The sequence below is a fragment of the Salmo trutta genome, unplaced genomic scaffold (genome assembly GCF_901001165.1).
Source record: "Salmo trutta unplaced genomic scaffold, fSalTru1.1, whole genome shotgun sequence".
NCBI lineage: Eukaryota > Metazoa > Chordata > Actinopteri > Salmoniformes > Salmonidae > Salmo > Salmo trutta.
The window spans coordinates 315,672-340,401 of record NW_021822608.1 but is presented as its reverse complement, the minus strand read 5'-3'; the positions used below and the strand labels follow the sequence as shown (position 1 = coordinate 340,401).

The 24,730-nt window shown below is 41.2% G+C and overlaps 1 protein-coding gene across 6 annotated transcripts in view; it reads right to left on the bottom strand.

Moving 5' to 3' along the window:
- Nucleotides 1–24,292, bottom strand: part of LOC115182937 (protein FAM111A-like) — a 29,697-nt gene extending 5,405 nt beyond the window's left edge. For 2 of the 6 annotated variants that reach the window (XM_029744286.1, XM_029744289.1), the window contains exons 1-5: nt 12,608–12,668; nt 11,832–11,860; nt 10,837–10,865; nt 8,313–8,356; nt 1,720–1,782 (exon numbers count right to left, since the gene is read on the bottom strand). In XM_029744286.1, the coding sequence (XP_029600146.1) occupies nt 1,720–1,782; nt 8,313–8,351 (102 nt within the window). In that variant the 5' untranslated portion in view covers nt 8,352–8,356; nt 10,837–10,865; nt 11,832–11,860; nt 12,608–12,668. Of the gene's footprint in view, nt 1–1,719; nt 1,783–8,312; nt 8,357–10,836; nt 10,866–11,831; nt 11,861–12,607; nt 12,669–24,265 lie in introns of those variants that run through there. The other 4 variants (XM_029744290.1, XM_029744291.1, XM_029744287.1 and 1 more) reach the window with 3 other exon arrangements.
- Nucleotides 24,293–24,730: the final 438 nt, after the last annotated feature.

The following is a 24,730-nucleotide window of genomic DNA, read 5'->3' as shown; positions in this document are numbered from 1 at the left end:
GTTGACTAATTCCACATTTTGTTGTGGTACAGCCTGATTTGAAAATGGATTCATTTGATGTTTTTTCTCAACCATCTACACACAATACCTCATAATGACAAAGTGAAAACGTGTTTTTAGACATTTTTACAAATGTATTGAAAATGAAATACAGAAATCTCATTTTTATGAGTATTCACACCCCTGAGTAAATACTTTGTAGAAGCACCTTTGGTGGATATTACAGCTTTGAGTCGTCTTGGATATGCCTGTATCAGCTTTGAATATCTGGATTTGGGAATTGTCTCCCATTCTTCCTTGCAGATTTTCTCAAGCTCTGTTAACTTAGATGGGGAGCAGCGGTGAGCAGCAAATCATCAAGTCTTTCCACCAATTTCCAATGGGATTCAAGTCTGGGCTGTGGCAGGGCCACGCAATGACTTTAACATTCTTGTTCTGAAGTCATTCCAGCGTTGCTTACAGCGTTGGCTGTATGCTTGGGGTCATTGTCCTACTAGAACGTAAATCTTCGCCCCAGTTTAAGGTAATTTGCACTCTGAAGCAGGTTCTCATCAGGCCAAAGAGTAAAATGTTTGTCTCAGACCACAGAATCTTTTGCCTTATGATCTCAAAGTCTTTCATGTGCCTTTTGGCAAACTCCAGGCCTACTGTCACGTGCCTTTTGGCAAACTCCAGGCCTGCTGTCACGTGCCTTTAGGCAAACTCCAGGCCTGCTGTCACGTGCCTTTTGGCAAACTCCAGGCCTGCTGTCATGTGCCTTTTTCTCAGGAGTGTCCTCCGTCTGGCCACTCTCCCATAAAGCCCAGATTGGTGAAGTGCTGTAGAGACTGTTGTCCTTCTGGCAGGTTCTCCCATCTCAGCCAAGGAACTCTGTAGTTCTGTCAGAGTGGTCATTGAGTTGTTGGTCACCTCCATGACCAAGGTCCTTCTTGCCCGGTTGCTCAGTTTGTTTTAGTTCCATATTTTTTCCATTTCCTAATGATGGAGACCACTGTGCTCTTGGAAACTTTCAACATTCTAGAAATTATTTTATACCCTTCCCCAGATATATGCCTCATTACAATTCTATCTTGGAGATCTACGGACAGTTCCTTGGACTTTATGGTTTAGTTTCTGCTCTGACATGCACTGTGAACTGTGGGACCTTAGATAGACTTGTTTTTCTTTCTAAATTTTGTCCAAACAATTTAATTGGCCACAGGTGGACTCCAATGAAGTTGTAGTGATCTCAAGGATAATCAAAGGAAATTGGATGCACCTGAGCTCAGTTTGGAGTGTCATAGCAAAGGGGTGTGAATACTTACAGTATGTAAATTAAATATTTCAGTATTATATTTTCAATACATTCGTAAATTTTTTCGAAAAACATGTCTTCACTTTGTCATTATGGGGTACTGTGTTCAGATGGGCGAGAAAAAACTAACAATTTAATCCATTTTGAATTCAGGCTGTAACACAACAAAATGTGGAATAAGTCAAGAGGTATGAATACTTCCTGTATATGTTTCCAGCTCATGCATATCAATATAGCATGTGCTTTTATAAAGTAATATAATATATGCCATTTAGCAGAAGCTTTTATCCACAAAATATACATTTCTCTCATTTAATAAATAATTATGTTACTCTTATTATGAAAATTTAAAACAAAACAAATATTGATCAAACTAATACTTCATGGTAGAAAACAAATGAATGTGTTATAAACATTATACTGACCATGCTATCATTAGGCTCAGCCATCTTCACCTTCTCCATCTTTTGATCTGACAGTGAATCACCCTGGAAGAGAAAAATAACAGGAGTTTGAAGGTTCTAAAGAAAATACAATATGGACTTTCAGAATATGAAATACCATGTTTATCATGATAATATGGATACACATACACTACATGACCAAAAGTATCTGGACACCCCTTCAACATACACTATATATACAGCAGTATGTGGACACCCCTTCAACATACACTATATATACAGCAGTATGTGGACACCCCTTCAACATACACTATATATACAGCAGTATGTGGACACCCCTTCAACATACACTATATATACAGCAGTATGTGGACACCCCTTCAACATACACTATATATACAGCAGTATGAGGACACCCCTTCAACATACACTATATATACAGCAGTATGTGGACACCCCTTCAACATACACTATATATACAGCAGTATGTGGACACCCCTTCAACATACACTATATATACAGCAGTATGTGGACACACCTTCAACATACACTATATATACAGCAGTATGAGGACACCCCTTCAACATACACTATATATACAGCAGTATGTGGACACCCCTTCAACATACACTATATATACAGCAGTATGTGGACACCCCTTCAACATACACTATATATACAGCAGTATGAGGACACCCCTTCAACATACACTATATATACAGCAGTATGAGGACAACCCTTCAACATATACTATATATACACAGCAGTATGTGGACACACCTTCAACATACACTATATATACAGCAGTATGTGAACACACCTTCAACATATACTATATATACACAGCAGTATGTGGACACACCTTCAACATACACTATATATACAGAAGTATGTGAACACACCTTCAACATATACTATATATACACAGCAGTATGTGGACACCCCTTCAACATACACTATATATATACAGCAGTATGAGGACACCCCTTCAACATACACTATATATACAGCAGTATGAGGACACCCCTTCAACATACACTATATATACAGCAGTATGAGGACACCCCTTCAACATACACTATATATACAGCAGTATGAGGACACCCCTTCAACATACACTATATATACAGCAGTATGAGGACACCCCTTCATGCACTATATATACAGCAGTATGTGGACACACCTTCATCCACTATATATATATACAGCAGTATGAGGACACCCCTTCATACACTATATATACAGCAGTATGTGGACACCCCTTCATCCACTATATATACAGCAGTATGAGGACGCCCCTTCATCCACTATATATACAGCAGTATGAGGACACCCCTTCATCCACTATATATACAGCAGTATGTGGACACCCCTTCATCCACTATATATATACAGCAGTATGAGGACACCCCTTCATCCACTATATATATACAGCAGTATGTGGACACCCCTTCATACACTATATATACAGCAGTATGAGGACACCCCTTCATCCACTATATATACAGCAGTATGTGGACACACCTTCAACATACACTATATATACAGCAGTATGAGGACACCCCTTCATACACTATATATACAGCAGTATGTGGACACCCCTTCATACACTATATATACAGCAGTATGTGGACACCCCTTCATACACTATATATACAGCAGTATATGGACACCCCTTCAACATACACTATATATACAGCAGTATGAGGACACCCCTTCATACACTATATATACAGCAGTATGTGGACACCCCTTCATACACTATATATACAGCAGTATGTGGACACACCTTCAACATGCCCCAGTAAGAAAGAGTACAGTTGGTGCTCGTCCATCTCCATGGATTGTTGATGAACTGGGTGAGGCTTTTTCTCAAAGAAATATGTTAAAAGTCTTAGCAGCCAAATCAAAATCAGAAATTGATGAACGGAATTATAGAACATTGCGTAATTATGCAGTTAAATTGAATCAAAGGGAAAAAAAGTTATTTTTCAACAATGCTTTTATTGATTGTAAAAATGATTCTAAAAAGGTATGGAATACAGTTAAGGGTTTACTTGGTACATCTATCTCATCATGCCCATCTAGTGTGGAGGTTGACAGGAGAATAATAACAAAACCAATTGATATTGCCAATCATTTTGCAGATTTTTTCACAAAGAAAATTAATTTACTGAGCAACAATGTAAACATACATTCTTCCAAACAAGCAATTGTCCAATGGATTGATGATCATATTATGAGCAACAAGATCCGCTCTTTTAGTCTGCAAACGGTGTCAGTGGAGGAGGTGTTAAACCTTTTGAAGTCATTACCTGATGGTCAATCTACAGGTTATGATCTTATGGACAATTTTTTGCTTCGCTGTGCTGCTCCCCAGATTGCAGTTCCACTGAGATACATATTTAATTGGTCACTGGAAAAGGGGGTGTTTGCAAATGTATGGAAGCATGCTAAACTGTGTCCTATTCCAAAAGACTGCAAAGAACCCGCTACTCCTGCCAATAGTCGACCAATTAGTCTACTCCCTACATTCAGTGAGATATTGGAGGGTATTGTGAGTAGACAAATATGAGAGTACATGGAAAATAATGATCTGATTACAGCCAATCAGCATGCTTATCGCAAAAATCATTCCACTACCACTGCATTGGTTGACATGACTGACCAGTGGCTCAATGCTATGGATAATGGCAAGTTTGTGGGGGTACTATTTTTAGATTTCAGTGCAACATTTGATTTAGTGGATCATGAGATAATTTTGACAAAATGAATGCATTATGGTTTTAAGGAGGTAACATTGAATTGGGTACAGTCATATCTAACTGACAGGAAACAGTCCACCTATATCAATGGTTCATTTTCTTCCCCTCATGTGTTAAACTGTGGAATACCGCAGGGCAGCTGCCTTGGGCCACTTCTTTATTTAATATATACCAACCACCTTCCCTATGCCTTAGCTGAAACTCAAGCTACTATATTTGCAGATGATACTACAATTTATGCAGCAGGACAATCGGTTCAACAGGTACAGCAAGCTTTACAAGGAGATTTGAAGAATATTAGGGAGTGGGTTTGCCAGAACAAACTTGTTTTAAACACCAAGAAAACCAAAGATATGTTGGTCTGTTCCACTAGGAAAAGGCCAAAACAGCATGGGATACAATTAAGTATGGGAGGAGTACAAATTGAAGAAGTGGCAGAAACCAAACTATTAGGAGTGCAGCTAGACAACTGCTTACCATGGTCGTCTCAAATAACTAATCTATGTAAAAAAAATATTAAAACAGCATGTATAATCAGAAGGATAGCTAAATATTTACCAGGAAAAATTCTTAAGCAAATAACACAAGCTTTAATTGAGCGTCAAGTGAACTACTGTTCTGTGGTCTGGGGAAATGCATCATCAAGTGAAGTTAGGAGGCTGCAGATTGCACAGAACAAAGAAGCAAGGATTGTTTTATGGTGGGAGATATGGTTTTTCTGTTGCAGTCATACGCAATGTTCTTGGTTGGTCATCAATCAACAAGATAATTGAAAAAAACATGCTTATTTTATTTCATAATATACATCATTTAAAACGGCCAAGTTCTATTCACAACGGTATTCAGTTGGTAAGAGACAGACATTCCGTAAATACTAGGAATAGATTGGCCACCATCTATGCGTTATCCAGACAGAAAAGAGAAATAGGCAAAAGAACATTTCGATTTAGAGCAATAAAGAAATTGAATAAATTAACTGAGCAAACCAGAAACCTTTCAATATATAAATTTAAACATTATTTTAAAACAATTTAAATATAATACACAGAAATGTTGTGGGATTACAGTAGATGAAGAATCCATATTTTTTAGATTGATTATTTATTGGTTTATTACGTTAGTATATTATGTATGTTTGTAATAGTGTGTTATATGTGAAAATGTGTTCGTATATAAATTGTATTTTAATATTTAAGGACTCTTGGAAGATTAGTCCAAATGGGGACTAAAAGAGATCCAAATAAAATAAAATCAACATACACTATATATAAAGCAGTATGAGGACACCCCTTCAACATACACTATATATACAGCAGTATGTGGACACCCCTTCAACATACACTATATATACAGCAGTATGTGGACACCCCTTCAACATACACTATATATACAGCAGTATGTGGACAACCCTTCAACATACACTATATATACAGCAGGATGTGGACACCCCTTCAACATACACTATATATACAGCAGTATGTGGACACCCCTTCAACATACACTATATATACAGCAGTATGTGGACACCCCTTCAACATACACTATATATACAGCAGTATGAGGACACCCCTTCAACATACACTATATATACAGCAGTATGAGGACACCCCTTCAACATACACTATATATACAGCAGTATGAGGACACCCCTTCAACATACACTATATATACAGCAGTATGTGGACACCCCTTCAACATACACTATATATACAGCAGTATGTGGACACCCCTTCAACATACACTATATATACAGCAGTATGAGGACACCCCTTCAACATACACTATATATACAGCAGTATGTGGACACCCCTTCAACATACACTATATATACAGCAGTATGTGGACACCCCTTCAACATACACTATATATACAGCAGTATGTGGACACCCCTTCATCCACTATATATACAGCAGTATGTGGACACCCCTTCAACATACACTATATATACAGCAGTATGTGGACACACCTTCAACATACACTATATATACAGCAGTATGTGGACACACCTTCAACATACACTATATATACAGCAGTATGAGGACACACCTTCAACATACACTATATATACAGCAGTATGTGGACACCCCTTCAACATACACTATATATACAGCACAATATGTGGACAACCCTTCAACATACACTATATATACAGCAGTATGAGGACAACCCTTCAACATACACTATATATACAGCAGTATGTGGACAACCCTTCAAATTAGTGGATTCGGCTATTTCAGCCACACCTGTTAATGACAGGTGTATAAAATTCCGCACACAGCCATGCAATCTCCATAGACAAAGATTGATAGTAGAATGGCTCAGTGACTTTCAACGTGGCACCGTCATAGGATGCCACCTTTCCAACAAGTCAGTTCGTCAAAATTTGCCCTGGTCAACTGTTAGTGCTGTTATGGTGTGAAGTGGAAACATCTAGGAGCAACAACGGCTCAGCTGCGAAGTGGTAGGCCACACAAGTTCACAGAACAGGACTGGCAAGTTCTGAAGCACGTAAAAATCGTTGAGTTGCAACACTCACTACAGAGTTCCAAACTACCTCTGTAAGCAACATCAGCACAAGAACTGTTCCTCAAGAGCTTCGGGAAATGGGTTTCCATGGCAGAGCAGCTGCACAAAAGCCTAAGTAGTGTATGTGTATCCTAATGATAGCAATGCCAAGCGTTGGCAGGAGTTGTGTAAAGATCGATGCCATTGGACTCTGGAGCAGTGGAAACGCATTCTCTGGAGTGATGTATCACGCTTCACCATCTGGCAGTCTGAAGGACAAATCTGGCTTTGGCAGATGCCAGGAGAACTCTACCTGCCTGAATGCATAGTGCCAACTGTAAAGTTTGGTGGAGGAGCAATAATGGTCTGGGGCTGTTTTTAATAGTTTGGGTTAGGCCCCTTAGTTCCAGTGAAGGGAAATCTTAACGCTACAGCATACAAAGACATGTTGTGCTTCCAACTTTGTGGCAACAGTTTGGGGAAGGCCCTTTCCTGTTTCAGCATGACAATGCCCCTGTGCACAAAGTGGAGTCCATACAGAAATGGTTTGTCAAGATCGGTGTGGAAGAACTTGACTGGCCTGCACAGAGCCCTGACCTCAACCAAATCGAACACATTTTGGGATGAATTGGAACAGACTGCAAGCCAGGCCTAGTCACCCAACATCAGCGCCCGACCTCACTAATGCTCTTGTGGCTGAATGGAAGCAAGTCCCCCTGCAGCAATGTTCCAACATCTAGTGGAAAGCCTTAACAGAAGAGTGGAGGCTGTTACAGCAGCAAAGAGGGGACCAACTCCATATTAATGCCCATGATTTTGGAATGAGATGTTGGACGAGCAGGTGTCCACATACTTTTGGTCATGTTTGGGGTGGCAGGTAGCCTAGTGGTTAGAGCGTTGGGCCAGTAACTGAAAGTTGCTTGATTGAATCCCCGAGCTGACAAGGTAAAAATCTGTTGTTCTGCCCCCGTCATTGTGCCGTCATTGTAAATAAGAATGTTCTGAACTGACTTGCCTAGTTAAATAAAGGTATAAAAATGTGGTGTTCCTTCTACATTCTCTAATAATTGTAATTCATATTAGTCATCCTGAACAACAACTTAGATTTTTGAACAAAATAGTAAATAGGATGTTTTTTTGTTGTTTTATTTAACCTTTATTAACTAGGCAAGTCAGTTAAGAACAAATTCTTATTTACAATGACGGCCCATTTACACAAATACATGTACCACAATGGAGCCCTTTGTCAGTTTACAATAAAGAAAACTGAATTGCAGAGCAGCTTACATAAGATAACGAACGTGAACATAATTAAAAGGGAAAGACATTAACTTATTAACTTACATTGCCATCAAGAGGCTCAGATTTCACCGTGGCTTCCATTGGACCTGTGAAATCATTATTCAAAAATATGATTTAATCTTTTATGGATGACAATAACAGGTAGATTGATGGGATTGATGGGGCGGCAGGTAGCCTAGTGGTTAAAGTGTTGGACTAGTAACCAGCAGGTAGCCTAGTGGTTAAAGCGTTGTATTAGTAACCAGCAGGTAGCCTAGTGGTTAAAGCGTTGTATTAGTAACCAGCAGGTAGCCTAGTGTTAAGGTTATTAGTAACCAGCAGGTAGCCTAGTGGTTAAAGCGTTGTATTAGTAACCAGCAGGTAGCCTAGTGGTTAAAGCGTTGTATTAGTAACCAGCAGGTAGCCTAGTGGTTAAAGTGTTGTATTAGTAACCAGCAGGTAGCCTAGTGGTTAAAGCGTTGTATTAGTAACCAGCAGGTAGCCTAGTGGTTAAAGCGTGTATTAGTACCAGCAGGTAGCCTAGTGGTTAAAGTGTTGTATTAGTAACCAGCAGGTAGCCTAGTGGTTAAAGCGTTGTATTAGTAACCAGCAGGTAGCTAGTGGTTAAAGTGTTGTATTAGTAACCAGCAGGTTAGCCTAGTGGTTTAAAGCGTTGTAATTAAGTAACCAGCAGGTAGCCTAGTGGTTAAAAGCGTTGTATTAGTAACCAGCAGGTAGCCTAGTGGTTAAAGCGTTGTATTAGTAACCAGCGGGTAGCCTAGTGGTTAAAGCGTTGTATTAGTAACCAGCAGGTAGCCTAGTGGTTAAAGCGTTGTATTAGTAACCAGTAGGTAGCCTAGTGATTAAAGCGTTGTATTAGTAACCAGCAGGTAGCCTAGTGGTTAAAGCGTTGTATTAGTAACCAGCAGGTAGCCTAGTGGTTAAAGCGTTGTATTAGTAACCAGCAGGTAGCCTAGTGGTTAAAGCGTTGTATTAGTAACCAGCAGGTAGCCTAGTGGTTAAAGCGTTGTATTAGTAACCAGCAGGTAGCCTAGTGATTAAAGCGTTATATTAGTAACCAGCAGGTAGCCTAGTGGTTAAAGCGTTGTATTAGTAACCGAAAGGTTGCTAGATCGAATCCCCGAGCTGACAAGGTACAAATCTGTTGTTCTGCCCCTGAACAAGGCAGTTAACCCACTGTTCCTAGGCTGTCATTGAAAATAAGAATTTGTTCTTAACTGACTTGCCTAGTAAAAAACTACAAGATAAACCAGTACCGGTCTTCGGCTTGTGAAATAGACACTCCACAGGTGGTTCACAACAAGCATATTGCCAGCCTCAATGGCATTCAATGAGTTAAGTTGAATCACTCCAACTAGTAGCAAAGTAAGCTGTGATTGTGTAGTATCCTACAGCTATGGCACCCATTTACATGTTTATTTATTCTCCAAAAAGAAGTGACTGGCACACACAAGTGAAACAATTCATTCAAGAAAGGAATTGATTGATAAACAGAGGTCTGTGATGGCTGTTAGTGGGACTAGCATCAACACAATGCCAAAGACTTGAGACTTTGCTTTCTTCAAACTTCTAATTCTGATTCTGGTGTTTCTTCACTAAATTCAAGCTCAACTTTTGTTGTTAGTAACTACAGCTTTCATTGGTAACTCTCTAGGATAGTCTGTAGATGCTCAACAACAGACCGCTAATGTACTGCTGTTGTGTTCCCCTGATGTACAGACCACTGATGTTCTACTGTTCTGTTCTCCTGATGTACAGACCACTGATGTTCTACTGTTGTGTTCTCCTGATGTACAGACCACTGATGTTCTACTGTTCTGTTCCCCTGATGTACAGACCACTGATGTTCTACTGTTGTGTTCCCCTGATGTACAGACCACTGATGTTCTACTGTTGTGTTCTCCTGATGTACAGACACTGATGTTCTACTGTTGTGGTTTATGATGATGATACTGTCTTGGTGTTTAAAGAAGAGGAAGCCCAGTGATTGGTTAAGAGACATCTTTTCAACCTAAAATGTGTATTTTTAGGTTGAAAAGATTGTGCTCATACTGAGGACTCCTTTGACTTTGTGCTCTTGTTTCTGAACCTAAACGGTGGTCAGGATGGTGGATCAGGCTAGCAACAAATTAGGAGTGTTTCAATGAATTGAATATAATTTAATGGACTCAAATAAACAAAGTTTACAGTGTGATCAAAAAGAAACACAATCAAATATCAATTATAACATGGGTTCTCACTATAAGAGTAGACTAGTTTTCACTTGTCATGATAGATCAAATTACATTTGAGTGGAGACCACATTTTGGATACGGATTCTCTTCCCCTTTGTTTCAGAACATTTTGTGAAATACCATTTCCTCCCTGTACATGCATCAACTCAATACAACTTGTAATTGTATTAATATAATGACCTGATATAAAGACATGAACACTAACACTTCTCATTGGATTTGTATAATAGAAACCTCACAGCCTACGATAACAATCCTACTGCCAGTGAGAATGTAGAGCCTGTTTGATAATGTTCTATTCAAAGTATTATACAAATGTTTAGTAAACCTACCTCTGTTACTGCGTTGGTTGATCTGAGATCTGTGTTGAAAGAGGAAGTAGATTAGTTTTCACTTGTCATGATTGGTAAAAAGTGATTTAAATGGGGACCACATTTTGTTTTGGAACACTTAGTCAAACACACTTTAGTCCCTGTACATGTTTCATATTATCATGGTTTAAAATGGTTTAAACACTAACAAGACTGACCTGTACCCTTCCCTTCTCATTGTAATATATATATATATATATATAGACATAAACACTAACAAGACTGACCTGTACCCTTCCCTTCTCATTGTAATATATATATATATATATAGACATAAACACTAACAAGACTGACCTGTACCCTTCCCTTCTCATTGGAATATATATATATATATATATATATATATATATATATATATATATATATATATATATATAGACATAAACACTAACAAGACTGACCTGTACCCTTCCCTTCTCATTGGAATATATATATATATATATATAGACATAAACAGTAACAAGACTGACCTGTACCCTTCCCTTCTCATTGTAATATATATATATATATATATATAAAGACATAAACACTAACAAGACTGACCTGAACCCTTCCCTTCTCATTGTAATATATATATATATATATATAGACATAAACACTAACAAGACTGACCTGAACCCTTCCCTTCTCATTGTAATATATATATATATATAGACATAAACACTAACAAGACTGACCTGTACCCTTCCCTTCTCATTGTAATATATATATATATATATAAAGACATAAACACTAACAAGACTGACCTGTACCCTTCCCTTCTCATTGGAATATATATATATATATATATATATAGACATAAACACTAACAAGACTGACCTGTACCCTTCCCTTCTCATTGGATTTGAATAATAGAAACCTCACAGCCTACGATAACAATCCTACTGCCAGTGAGAATGTAGAGCCTGTTCGATAATGTTCTATTCAAAGTATTATACAAATGTTTAGTAACCTACCTCTGTTACGGTGTTGGTTGATCTGAGATCTGTGTTGAAAGAGGAAGTAGATTAGTTTTCACTTGTCATGATTGGTCAAAAGTGATTTGAATGGGGACCACATTTTGTTTTTCAACATTTAGTCAAACACACTTTAATCCCTGTACATGTTTCAAATTATCATGGTTTAAAATGGTTTAAACACTAACAAGGCTGACCTGAACCCTTCCCTTCTCATTGTAATATATATATATATATATATATATATATATAAAGACATAAACACTAACAAGACTGACCTGTACCCTTCCCTTCTCATTGTAATATATATATATATATATATATATAAAGACATAAACACTAACAAGACTGACCTGTACCCTTCCCTTCTCATTGTAATATATATATATATATATAAAGACATAAACACTAACAAGACTGACCTGTACCCTTCCCTTCTCATTGTAATATATATATATATATATATATATATAGACATAAACACTAACAAGACTGACCTGTACCCTTCCCTTCTCATTGGAATATATATATATATAGACATAAACACTAACAAGGCTGACCTGAACCCTTCCCTTCTCATTGTAATATATATATATATATATAAAGACATAAACACTAACAAGACTGACCTGTACCCTTCCCTTCTCATTGGAATATATATATAGACATAAACACTAACAAGACTGACCTGTACCCTTCCCTTCTCATTGGAATATATATATAGACATAAACACTAACAAGACCGACCTGTATTATATAAATGTTTAGTAACCTACCTGTGTTACTGCGTTGGTTGATCTGAGATCTGTGTTGAAAGAGGAAGTTGTGTCAGTGATCATTGCTTTTATACCTGCACTACTTGCATATGTAGGTATGTTTTGTACCTGCGCAATGATGAATATTAATAGACACACCCTGTGGAAAGGTACTGGTTACACCAGGTGATTACCCAATGGACGGGCTCAAAGGAAAACCATTCAACAGAATCTAGGGAGCTGGTTCAGGATTATGATGATGATATTGTCTTGGTGTTTGAGGAAGAGAAATACCAGCAAAATATGGTTGAAAGATGTCTCGTCTTTCAACGTCTCTTCAGTCTTTTCAACCCCAAAAATATATTTTCAACGTTTTGTGCTCATAGCGAGAACTCCTGTTGACCTTTAAATTTAAATAGCATTTCCTTAATTGATTAATTAATTGCTCTTGTCATCTGTTGGTGACGAGTGACGCACCTTCTCGGGTTCCCGAGTGGCGCATCAATCTAAGGCACTGCATCTCAGTGCTAGAGGCTTCACTACTACTCGAATCCAGGCTGTATCACAACCGGCCGTGATTGGGAGTCCCATAGGGCGACGCACAATTGGCCCAGCGTCGTCCGAGTTAGGGGAGGGTTTTGATGGGGTTGGCCGTCATTGTAAAATAAGAATTTGTTCTTAACTGACTTGCCTAGTTAAATAAAGGTTAAATAAAAAAACTTTTTTTTTTAACTAATCCAATGGGTTTTGAAAAGGAGGCGAGGAGAGAGGATGCGAGGAACCAAGGAAACGCAATTGATATCCTTCATTATTTTCTGCCGTGTACTCTTCACTGATGGTCTGTGTTCTGTTGGGGATGGTCTGTGTTCTGTTGGGGATGGTCTGTGTTCAATTGAGGATGGTCTGTGTTCTGTTGGGGGTGGTCTGTGTTCTGTTGGAGATGGTCTGTGTTCTGTTGGGGATGGTCTGTGTTCTGTTGGGGATGGTCTGTGTTCTATTGGGGATGGTCTGTGTTCCATTGAGGATGGTCTGTGTTCTGTTGGGGGTGGTCTGTGTTCTGTTGGAGATGGTCTGTGTTCTGTTGGGGATGGTCTGTGTTCTGTTGGAGATGGTCTGTGTTCTGTTGGGGATGGTCTGTGTTCTGTTGGGGGTGGTCTGTGATCTGTTGGGGATGGTCTGTGTTCTGTTGGGGATGGTCTGTGTTCTGTTGGGATTCAAACGCTCTTGATCTTTGATCAAATAAAGTTAATACAGTATGTCAGAGCAGATGAAATCGTCAAGCTATCTGACGTAAGATAATGGCTCAATGTTTGTTGTTAACAGCTACAGCCTTCATGGGTAACACTTTAGACTAGTATATCTGTGGATGTTCTACAATAGACCATGTTCTGCTGTTGTGTTCACCTGCACATCGTCATGCCCCACCCTAAACCAACCGGTTTCAGTCTATTCAATTCAAATAGCTTCCATACATCTCATCACAGACCTAAAATAGAATAATCATGATAGATCACATTCCTAAGTATGAATCACGAAGTCACCTGAACAGGTTCTCGAAACAGCTTTAGCCCTCAAGACAGTCATAACTAAGACAGTTCTCTGTTAGCATTTTCCATAGGATTTTTCTTTGTTTCCACCTTGCTAATGCTATCGTTCCTGGATAGCCACGATGGCACCACAGACAAATAACATTCTTTAGCTAAGAATATATCCATGTGCACGGGGGTTAAAACTAGAGTGGGGAACACCCAACAGGATTCAACGTGAATTCATGGACTCAACTAAAAGCCCCCCAACAGGATTCAACATGAATTCATGGACTCAACTAAAAGCCACCCAACAGGATTCGTCAAAAGACAGGTATTGATATTCAAGGCGTTCAGATTTTCAACTGATTTCAAAGATAAACACCAGCAGGGGGCGAAAGAGTGTATGCATTGTGGAACCCATCATTAGCTTGTGTTTCCCTGGGGAACATATATACTGGTGCACCTTTGTGATAGCAGGTGGTGAAATGTTTAGTGGAAAAGCATTTCACTGGAAGTCCTTCACGGAAGAGGAGACTCATCCATACACATTCAGCTCATTTAGGATTCTGGAGACTCAACCGGTAGGCACATGGACATTGTTGTGTAAAATTGTTGCAACTTAGGTGTTTATTTGTGTTGAGAATTGAGACCAATTGTCTAATTTAGTATATAGTATAATTTAGATAATATGACTACATTGAGATTATGTATTTAATTTGAAATGACCTTACTTGAAGTAATGTATATTTATTTTTGTGTTTTGCCTTTAAAGGTTATCAACCTAATGAACTAATTATCAAGCTAACTAAAGAACTAATTAACTAACTAACTGACTAAAGAAATAAAAGAAGTTAGAAGAAAATTGAGTTGTCCCTTGCGTCCTTCAGTCCTTAAAGGCCTTTTTCAAGTTTGGGCAAAGAGCTGCAGTGTGAACCATACACAATTTGACAGTTGATAACCGCGTGGCAGGGAAGACAAAAGGATTAACGGCCCTGAAGTCAGGAGAGCTGTCGTCGCAGAGAGGAATATTGACTGACGTCTCAACATGGCGGAGGAAGCTCTTGGAATAACAGTGAAGGAGCTGAAGCAAAAAAGAACTTTAGCTAAAAGCACTTTTACCAAGCAGGCAAACTTCCTCAGCAGAGTCGCAAAGCACATGACTAAAAGAGAACTACAAGAGGAGTTCAAGAAGCTCAAGTCGGAGGCGAGGACGGTCAGTGAGACAAATGACGAGTACAGGGCTGGCCTTCTGGCAGACATTGAAGCTGGAACCAATGAGGGTGAAGAAGCTGAACTGAGCAAGGAGAAGCAGACTGAAGTTGAGAAGACGTTCCAAGAATGCGAAGCACGATTGGATGAGGTCAGGGAGATGGTCCAGTCCAATCTATGGCCTAGATATGGCGAAAATGAGGTGAAGTCTGCAATCCATGAAGCCGAGACAGCCTGTGATGGAGTTGCTCAGATACCTGTTACCGCTATAAACAGAGATGGCTTTGAGCTACGGTGGGATAGGGTGAAAACACAAGTCCAAAATGCAATCGCAAGCCTAGCAGAGTGGGAGATGTGGATTCCGGTGGCAGAAAGGAAAGGCTCGGAGGGAGAGTGAAGGATCTGTAGGCATTCGGCAACAACCTTGAAGCAAGGAGGGCAGGATTTCTCACAGCACAAAGAATTGCAGAAGAGGAGAGAGTCGGAGGGAGAGTGCCGCAGGTGCCCATGGCAGCTCCACAACCGACACTGAGGATAAAGCCAATCTGTCTACCCAAGTTCAGTGGGTATAAAAGGAACTTCCATCGATGGAGAAGAGACTGGGAGAGGCTGCAAAAGCAGGGGGAACCAACAGGCTCAGTCGAGGTAAAAAGGATCCAACTCATTGACAGTATAGATGAGAGGATATGCAGAGGCCTCCGTTTGTCTTCCTACAACACTGCTGAGGACATGTTCAGGGTGCTGGAGAACAGATATGGAAACAAGTCTACAATTGCCTTGGAGATAATGGAGGATCTGGAGAAAATTCCTGCTTTAAGGGCAAATCAGCCTAGGAAAGTTATCGACATGATCCAAACTATAGAGAAGGCCCTGGATGACCTCACGGAGCTTGGAAACACAGGAGCCATCAACAACCCTCTAGTGATCAGATCCATAGAAAGCAAGTTACCTGACGACATCAAGAGAGAGTGGCTTGTCTTCATGGTTAATCCGAGGAATAATGTCACACCAGATAATCACTTTGAGAACCTTCTTAAATTCCTGAAAACACAAGAGGAAATTCTTGAAAAACTGGAGCAGCTGGGAGTGAGTGAAAGGCCAGAAAAGAGAAATGCTTGCATGGAGAGGAAATATGCGTCCACGCGGTCCACAACGAAAGGAGGCTGTGTTGTGTGTGGTGATGAAAAGCACAGAGAAAAAATATTATTTTGCAAGCGTTTCAAGGAACTGAAGCCAGTGGAAAGGTTGGCTGCTGTAGAAAAGCTGGGGGCCTGCAAGAGGTGCTTGGTCTGTCATGGAGAAGATGATGAATGCAAAGAGACATACCTGTGCAGGAACAGAAACTGTAAAAAAGACCACCATTTCTTTCTATGCCTGAAGGGAGACTTCAGGAGGAGTGACTCAGAAAGAAGACAATTCAATGTGAGAAGGCATACGCGGACTGAGGAGCAGGAAGAATTTGTATCTAAACTCTCCCCAGAGATGGCGGACAAATTCAAGAGAGCGTTCACCAACATCACCGCAAAGACAAACTGTGGTGAAAAGATCCAGCTTGGAGAGATTGTGTCAAGTGCAGTAGAAGAATTGCCAGTTATTCTAATGCTGCTCGAGGTAACTGCCAATGCAGGACAAAAAATTGGAACCCTGATCGACTTGGCATCGGACACAAATTATATCACCCACAGAGCTGCCAGGAGATTAAATCTTCGAAGTGAAAACATCACTTTAGTCGTCCATGGAGTTGGGGGGATGGCCATGAAGGTTAAAAACCAGAAGATATCTCCTCAGAGTGAGGGTCAAAATGCCTAGAGGCACAGAAAGAGCCCATGAGCTTGTCTGCTATGGTTTGAATGAAATTGCCAACATCCACAGAGTCATCAAACCTGAGCAACTCAAGAAGTTCTTCCCAGAAGTCAGTCTAGGAGATCTGAGGAGACCGGAGAGCATTGAGCTACTGATAAGCCACCGCGAAGGAAGACTTGCTCCGCAAAGAGTGAAGGTGATTGGAGACCTTGTCTTATGGGAGAGCCCGCTAGGAAAGATTGTTGGTGGAGCACATCCAGATCTGTTTGAAGAAGTCGATATGGCCGCGCACAGGTCTGGAACGCACTTTGCTCGATCCATGAGAGCAACCGCTGTCAAGTATCAAGAGATAACTAAAACACAAGAGTTCACAGCTGAAACCAAAAGCACAGTAGCTCGCAGAGAGTTCTTGGATTGGTGGAAATGGGATAGCATTGGAGCAGCTTGCGAACCGAAGTGTGGAGGATGCCGGTGCGGCAATTGTCAACCAGGAGGCAAGGAAATGACTCTGAGTGAGGAAAGGGAGCTGGAGATCATAAGGAAAGGCCTCACCTACATCAAAGCAGATGCTCACAGCGATAAACCGCACTGGGACACAAAATACCCCTGGATTCAAGATCCAAGTTCCCTTCCTTACAACAGGAGTGGGGTTGAAGCCACCTTCTTAAGAACAGAAAAACAACTCAAGAAAGAGCCAGAGTGGAAAATAGCATACACAGCTCAAGTGCATGAAATGGTGGAGAGAAGAGCAGCAAAGAAACTTACCAAAGAGATGATCGCCAGCTGGAAAGGACCAGTATGGTATGTCAGCCACTTGGTGGCGCCAAACCCACACTCTGTCACAACACCTGTGCGACTGGTATGGAACAGCAGCCAGAAGTTTAAAGGGGTCAGCATGAATGACCTGCTGCTGAAAGGGCCTGATGTCCTCAATCCCATCCGAGCAGTACTACTCAGGTTCAGAAGAGGTGTCCATGCTGCTCTTGGCGACATCAGGAAGATGTACAATTCGGTTGTGGTTAGAAAACCTGGAGATGCATCTCCACAGATTTCTCTGGAGAAACACTGAGGAGGAAGAGATTGAAGAGTATGCCATCACCAGAGTCAACATTGGCGATCGACCAGCAGGGTGCATTGCACAAACTGGCCATGAGAGACACAGCAAAACTGCCCATGTTCGCTCACCTGGAGATGGAACGTAGGATCCTTGAAGAGGATGCCTATGTCGATGACATCCTGACTTCCCATAATGACTTACAAAAGCTGGACAAGGACACCAAAGGAGTTGAAGAGATCCTGAGGACAGGCGGATTCTTCCTCAAACCCTGGATCCGCTCAGGCCAAAGTGGGAGGCAGGAGATCGTACCAGGAGAACAAGGAGCGGTGTCAGGCACAGTACTTATTCTCCCAAACCAGATGAGGAAAGGAGACAATAAAGCCCTTGGAGTTGGATACCTTGGTGAGAGGACAAACTGTACCTAATGACTTCAATCAATTTCTCAAAGAGGAAAAAGAAGATGAGAGTCGGACAAATCTCCTTGAAGAAGAGGTGAGAGGGAAAACTCCAAACCCACTGACGAGAAGAGAACTGCTAAGCCAAGTAGCTAGCCTGTATGACCCAATAGGCCTCGTCACACCTGCCAAACAAAAGGGCGCCATTCTTGTCAGAAAGGCGTTTCAAGAAGCTGGAGGCAAAACTCTGACCCGAAACACGTGGGACAACCTCTGTCTGAACAATTGAGAGAAGAAGCCATCAAACTGTTTGAGGAGTACACACGTCTTAGCCAAATCACCTTCCACAGAAGCATCACAATCACACCAGTCAACTGGATTGGTAAACCTTGGGGAATAACATTCTCTGACGGAAGTGAGAAGAGCTATGGAGCCGTAGTGTACTTCAGATGGGAAACCGAGCAAGGCATCCAAGTCAGGTTGGTTGAGTCCAAAGCAAAACTCACACCTTTGGTCCAAAGGGGGAGGCAGTGAAAGCTGAAATCTGCGGTGCTGTCTGCGCAGCACGACTTCGAAAGTACGTTGAAAAACACAGTCGTATAGAAATTGAACGATGGCTCCATCTGCTGGACAGTCAAACTGTGGTGGGAGCTATCCAGAGAGACAGTTATGGGTATCAATCTTTCTTCGCGAACAGAGTTGGAGAGATCAGAAATCCACATCTGTCGAAGACTGGTGGTGGATCCCGGGAGGCCTGAACAGTGCTGACATCATAACAAGAGGGGCAGCCCCGGAAGACCTCCAAGAAGATTCCATGTGGCAAAATGGACCAGCGTTCCTGCGGCAACCCATGGAAGAGTGGCCACAGAAGTCAGCCAAAGAAATTGCAGCTTATGCCAAGGAAGGCATAAACAAACTTCAAAGGAAATATTTCTCTGCAGCACTGACCAGAGCGCAGGCCAAGAGAAACAAGAATGATGTACTTCCTGAAGTTGAAGTTCAGAAGGAAAGTCAGAGTGATGCACAGCAAAGCAGGCAAAATAACCCAGATGAACCTAAGACTAAGATCCGAAGACCACCAGCTGGCTCTGCGGTAACAAAACTGATTGACATCAGGAAATTCAGCAGCCTGACCAGGCTGATCCGAGTCATTGCCTGGGTTTGGAGAGCTGCAACGAAATGGAAAGAAGTGTTGACCAGGAATTCAGCCTCAGATAAACCAAAGTGGGAGGAAATTCTTTCAACAAACTGGAAGTCCAGAGGCAAACAAGCTGTACTCACTGTTGGGGAGTGTGAAGATGCACTAAGAGACCTGTTCCTTGCAGCTCAAGAAGGTATAACCTTTCAAGGCACCACTCTCAACAGACTCGCTGTTTACAGAGATGAAGAGACTGGGCTCTTGGTTTGTGGAGGGAGGTTCAAGATCTTTGATGAGGACGAGACTGCTGTACCAATTCTACCATATGAGGCATGGGATATCCACTCTCCTAGCCCAAGAGGCTCATGATGCAAACCATGAAGAAATAGCAGGTACACTCCTCCGGATGAGGAAGAAAGCCTGGGTGATAAAAGGCCGGAAGCTGGCTAAAAAGAGAGTTGACAACTGTGTGGTGTGCAGAAAGGCTAGGGCCAGAAAGTGCCAACAGATCATGAGTGACCTTCCACCCGAGCGTATAACACCAGCCAGACCATTTGAGTATACAACAGTGGACTTATTTGGACATATGAAGTCAAGGACGAGGTGAGAAAGAAAGTCAAGCTCAAGGTGTGGGGAATTGTTTTCTTGCTGTATGGCATCCAGAGCTATACACACAGATGTTGTCAGTGACCAGTCAACTGAAGGCTTCTTACTGGCCTACCAAAGATTCACGGCACTGAGAGGGCATCCAAAGAAACTGTGGTCAGATCCTAGAAAGAACTTTGTGGGGGCCAGACTGCCCTCAAAGAGCTCTACCACTTCCTGGTCAACAAATTACATCTGAGCTTGAAAATGAAGCTTCAAAGCATGGAACAGAGTGGAGCTGGAAGATCCACCCAGCAGACTCCCCTCACAGGAATGGTGCTGCAGAAGCAGCTGTTCGCACTGTGAAGCGGGCCTTGCACAATATGAGAGGCGAAGGACTCTTCACATGGAGTGAGTTTCAAACATTTATGTTCATGGCTGCTAACCTTGCCAATGAAAGGCCCATAGATGCCAGGACTCAGAGCCGGGAGGACTGCATAGAATACATCAGCCCTAATTCTCTTCTGCTTGGAAGGACTGGACCTAGGGAGACTTAGAAAGCTTTGAGTTTGAAGACTACTCCTACAAACGGTTAAGAGTCATTCAAGCAGAAGTTAACTGGTTCTGGAGGAAGTGGAGTCAGTTGGCTGGACCTAACCTGTTTGTGAGGAGTAAGTGGCACACAAAGCAGCGAAACGTGGCCGTTGGAGACGTCGTCTGGCTTGCAGACCAGAACGCTTTGAGGAGTCAGTATAAGCTTGGTAGGGTCGTCAATGTCAACGCTGACAAGGAGGGCATTGTGAGAGATGCAAATATACGAACCTTCCCAAGTTATCCCATCTCAACTTTGAAGCATGTTTGTGGAGACAAAGCAAAGAAACGTTCAACCAAAATCCCCTGCTACAATTCTTCACAGGGACGTCAGGCGATTGGTTTGTGTTATTACCTGTAGAAGAGCAGAAGTAAAGCCATCGAAGATGGAGCCGATGTGACCTCCTTGGGTCAAGAACCAGGAGATCAAGTGGGAGGTGTTGCGTCCAAAAGACAGGTATTGATATGTGAAGGCGGTTCAGATTTTCAAACTGATTCAAAGATAAAACACCAAGCAGGGGGCGAGCGAAAGAGTGTATGCATTGTGGAAACCCATCATTAGCTTGTGTTTCCCTGGGGAACATATATACTGTGCACCTTTTTGTGATAGCAGGTGGTTGAAATGTTTGGTGGAAAAGCATTTCACTGGAAGTCCTTCACGGAAGAGGAGACTCATCCATACACATTCAGCTCATTTTAGGATTCTGGAGACTCAACCGGTAGGCACATGGACATTGTTTGTGTAAAATTGTTTGCAACTTAGGTGTTTATTTGTGTTGAGAATTGAGACCAATTGTCTAATTAGTATATAGTATAATTTAGATAATATGACTACATTGAGATTATGTATTTAATTTGAAATGACCTTACTTGAAGTAATGTATATTTATTTTTGTGTTTGCCTTTAAAGGTTATCAACCTAATTAACTAATTATCAAGCTAACTAAAGAAGTATTTAACTAACTAACTGACTAAAGAAATAAAAGAAGTTAGAAGAAAATTGAGTTGTCCCTTGCGTCCTTCAGTCCTTAAAGGCCTTTTTCAAGTTTGGGCAAAGAGCTGCAGTGTGAACCATACACAACTTGACAATATCCTTCATTATTTTCTGCCGTGTACTCTTCACTGATGGTCTGTGTTCTGTTGGGGATGGTATGTGTTCTGTTGGGGATGGTCTGTGTTCTGTTGGGGATGGTCTGTGTTCCGTTGAGGGTGGTCTGTGTTCTGTTGGAGATGGTCTGTGTTCTGTTGGGGATGGTCTGTGTTTGTTGGGGATGGTCTGTGTTCTGTTGGGGATGGTCTGTGTTCTGTTGGGGGTGGTCTGTGTTCTGTTGGGGGTGGGTTGTGTTCTGTTGGGGATGGTCTGTGTTCTGTTGGGGATGGTCTGTGTTCTGTTGGGATTCAAACGCTCTTGATCTTGATCAAATAAAGTTAATACAGTATGTCAGAGCAGATGAAATCGTCAAGCTATCTGACGTAAGATATGGCTCAATGTTTGTTGTTAACAGCTACAGCCTTCATGGGTAACACTTTAGACTAGTCTATCTGTGGATGTTCAACAATAGACATGTTCTGTGTGTGTCACTGCACATCGTCATGCCCCACCCTAAACCAACCGGTTTCAGTCTTTCAATTCAAATAGCTTCCATACATCTCATCACAGACCTAAATAGAATAATCATGATAGATCACATTCCTAAGTATGAATCACGAAGTCACCTGAACAGGTTCTCGAAAAGCTTAGCCCTCAAGACAGTCAATAAGACAGTTCTCTGTTAGCATTTCCATAGGATTTTTCTTTGTTTCCACCTGCTAATGCATCGTTCATGGCACCACAGACAAATAAAATTCTTTAGCTAAGAATATATCCATGTGCACGGGGGTTAAAACTAGAGTGGGGAACACCCAACAGGATTCAACGTGAATTCATGGACAACTAAAAGCCCCCCAACAGGATTCAACTGAATTCATGGACTCAACTAAAAGCCCCCCAAACAGGATTCAACGTGAATTCATGGACTCAACTAAAAGCCCCCCAACAGGATTCAACGTGAATTCATGGACTCAACTAAAAGCCCCCCAACAGGATCAACGTGAATTCATGGATCAATAAAAGCCCCCCAACAGGATTCAACGTGAATTCATGGACTCAACTAAAAGCCCCCCAACAGGATTCAACGTGAATTCAGGACTCAACTAAAAGCCCCCCAACAGGATTCAACGTGATTCATGGACTCAACTAAAAGCCCCCAACAGGATTCAAACGTGAATTCATGGACTCAACTAAAAGCCCCCCAACAGGATTCAACGTGAATTCATGGACTCAACTAAAAGCCCCCAACAGGATTCAACGTGAATTCATGGACTCAACTAAAAGCCCCCCAACAGGATTCAACGTGAATTCATGGACTCAACTAAAAGCCCCCCAACAGGATTCAACGTGAATTCATGGACTCAACTAAAAGCCCCCCAACAGGATTCAACGTGAATTCATGGACTCAACTAAAAGCCCCCCAACAGGATTCAACGTGAATTCATGGACTCAACTAAAAGCCCCCCAACAGGATTCAACGTGAATTCATGGACTCAACTAAAAGCCCCCCAACAGGATTCAACGTGAATTCATGGACTCAACTAAAAGCCCCCCAACAGGATTCAACGTGAATTCATGGACTCAACTAAAAGCCCCCCCAACAGGATTCAACGTGAATTCATGGACTCAACTAAAAGCCCCCCAACAGGATTCAACGTGAATTCATGGACTCAACTAAAAGCCCCCCAACAGGATTCAACGTGAATTCATGGACTCAACTAAACAAAGTTTACAGTTTGAACTAAAAGAACACCACACCAACAATTATAACATGGGTTCTCTCTTCACAAGTAGATTCGTTTTCACTTGTCATGATTGGTAAAAAGTGATTTGAATAGGGACCACATTTTGTTTTTCAACATTTAGTCAAACACACTTTAGTCCCTGTACATGTTTCAAATTATCATGGTTTAAAATGGTTTAAACACTAACAAGGCTGACCTGAACCATTCCCTTCTCATTGTAATATATATATACAAAGACATAAACACTAACAAGACTGACCTGTACCCTTCCCTTCTCATTGTAATATATATATATATAAATACATAAACACTAACAAGACTGACCTGAACCCTTCCCTTCTCATTGTAATATATATATATATATATATATACAAAGGCATAAACACTAACAAGACTGACCTGTACCCTTCCCTTCTCATTGGATTTGAATAATAGAAACCTCACAGCCTACGATAACAATCCTACTGCCAGTGAGAATGTAGAGCCTGTTTGTTAATGTTCTATTCAAAACTATTATATAAATGTTTAGTAACCTACCTCTGTTACGGTGTTGGTTGAGCTGAGATCTGTGTTGAAAGAGGAACTTGTGTGAGTGATCATCGCTTTTATACTTGCGTACGTCAGTACAATTTTACACCTGCAAAATGACGAATATTAATAGGCACCTGGAAAGATACTGTCTAAACCAGGTGTTTACCCAATGGATGGGCTCAAAGGAAAACCAATCAACAGAATCCAGGGAGCTGGTTCAGGATTATGATGATAATTGTCTTGGTGTTTGAGGAAGAGAAATACCAGCAAAATATGGTTGAAAGATGTCTCGTCTTTCAACGTCTCTTCAGTCTTTCAACCAACAATATATTCAGCATTGTCCTCATAGGAAGGACTCTTGACCTTGGTAGAATTTCAATTGCATTCCTTAGTTGCTCTCGTCCTCTTCCTCACACCTTCTCATCCAATGGGTTTTGAAAAGGAGGTGAGGAGAGGATGCAAGGAACCAAA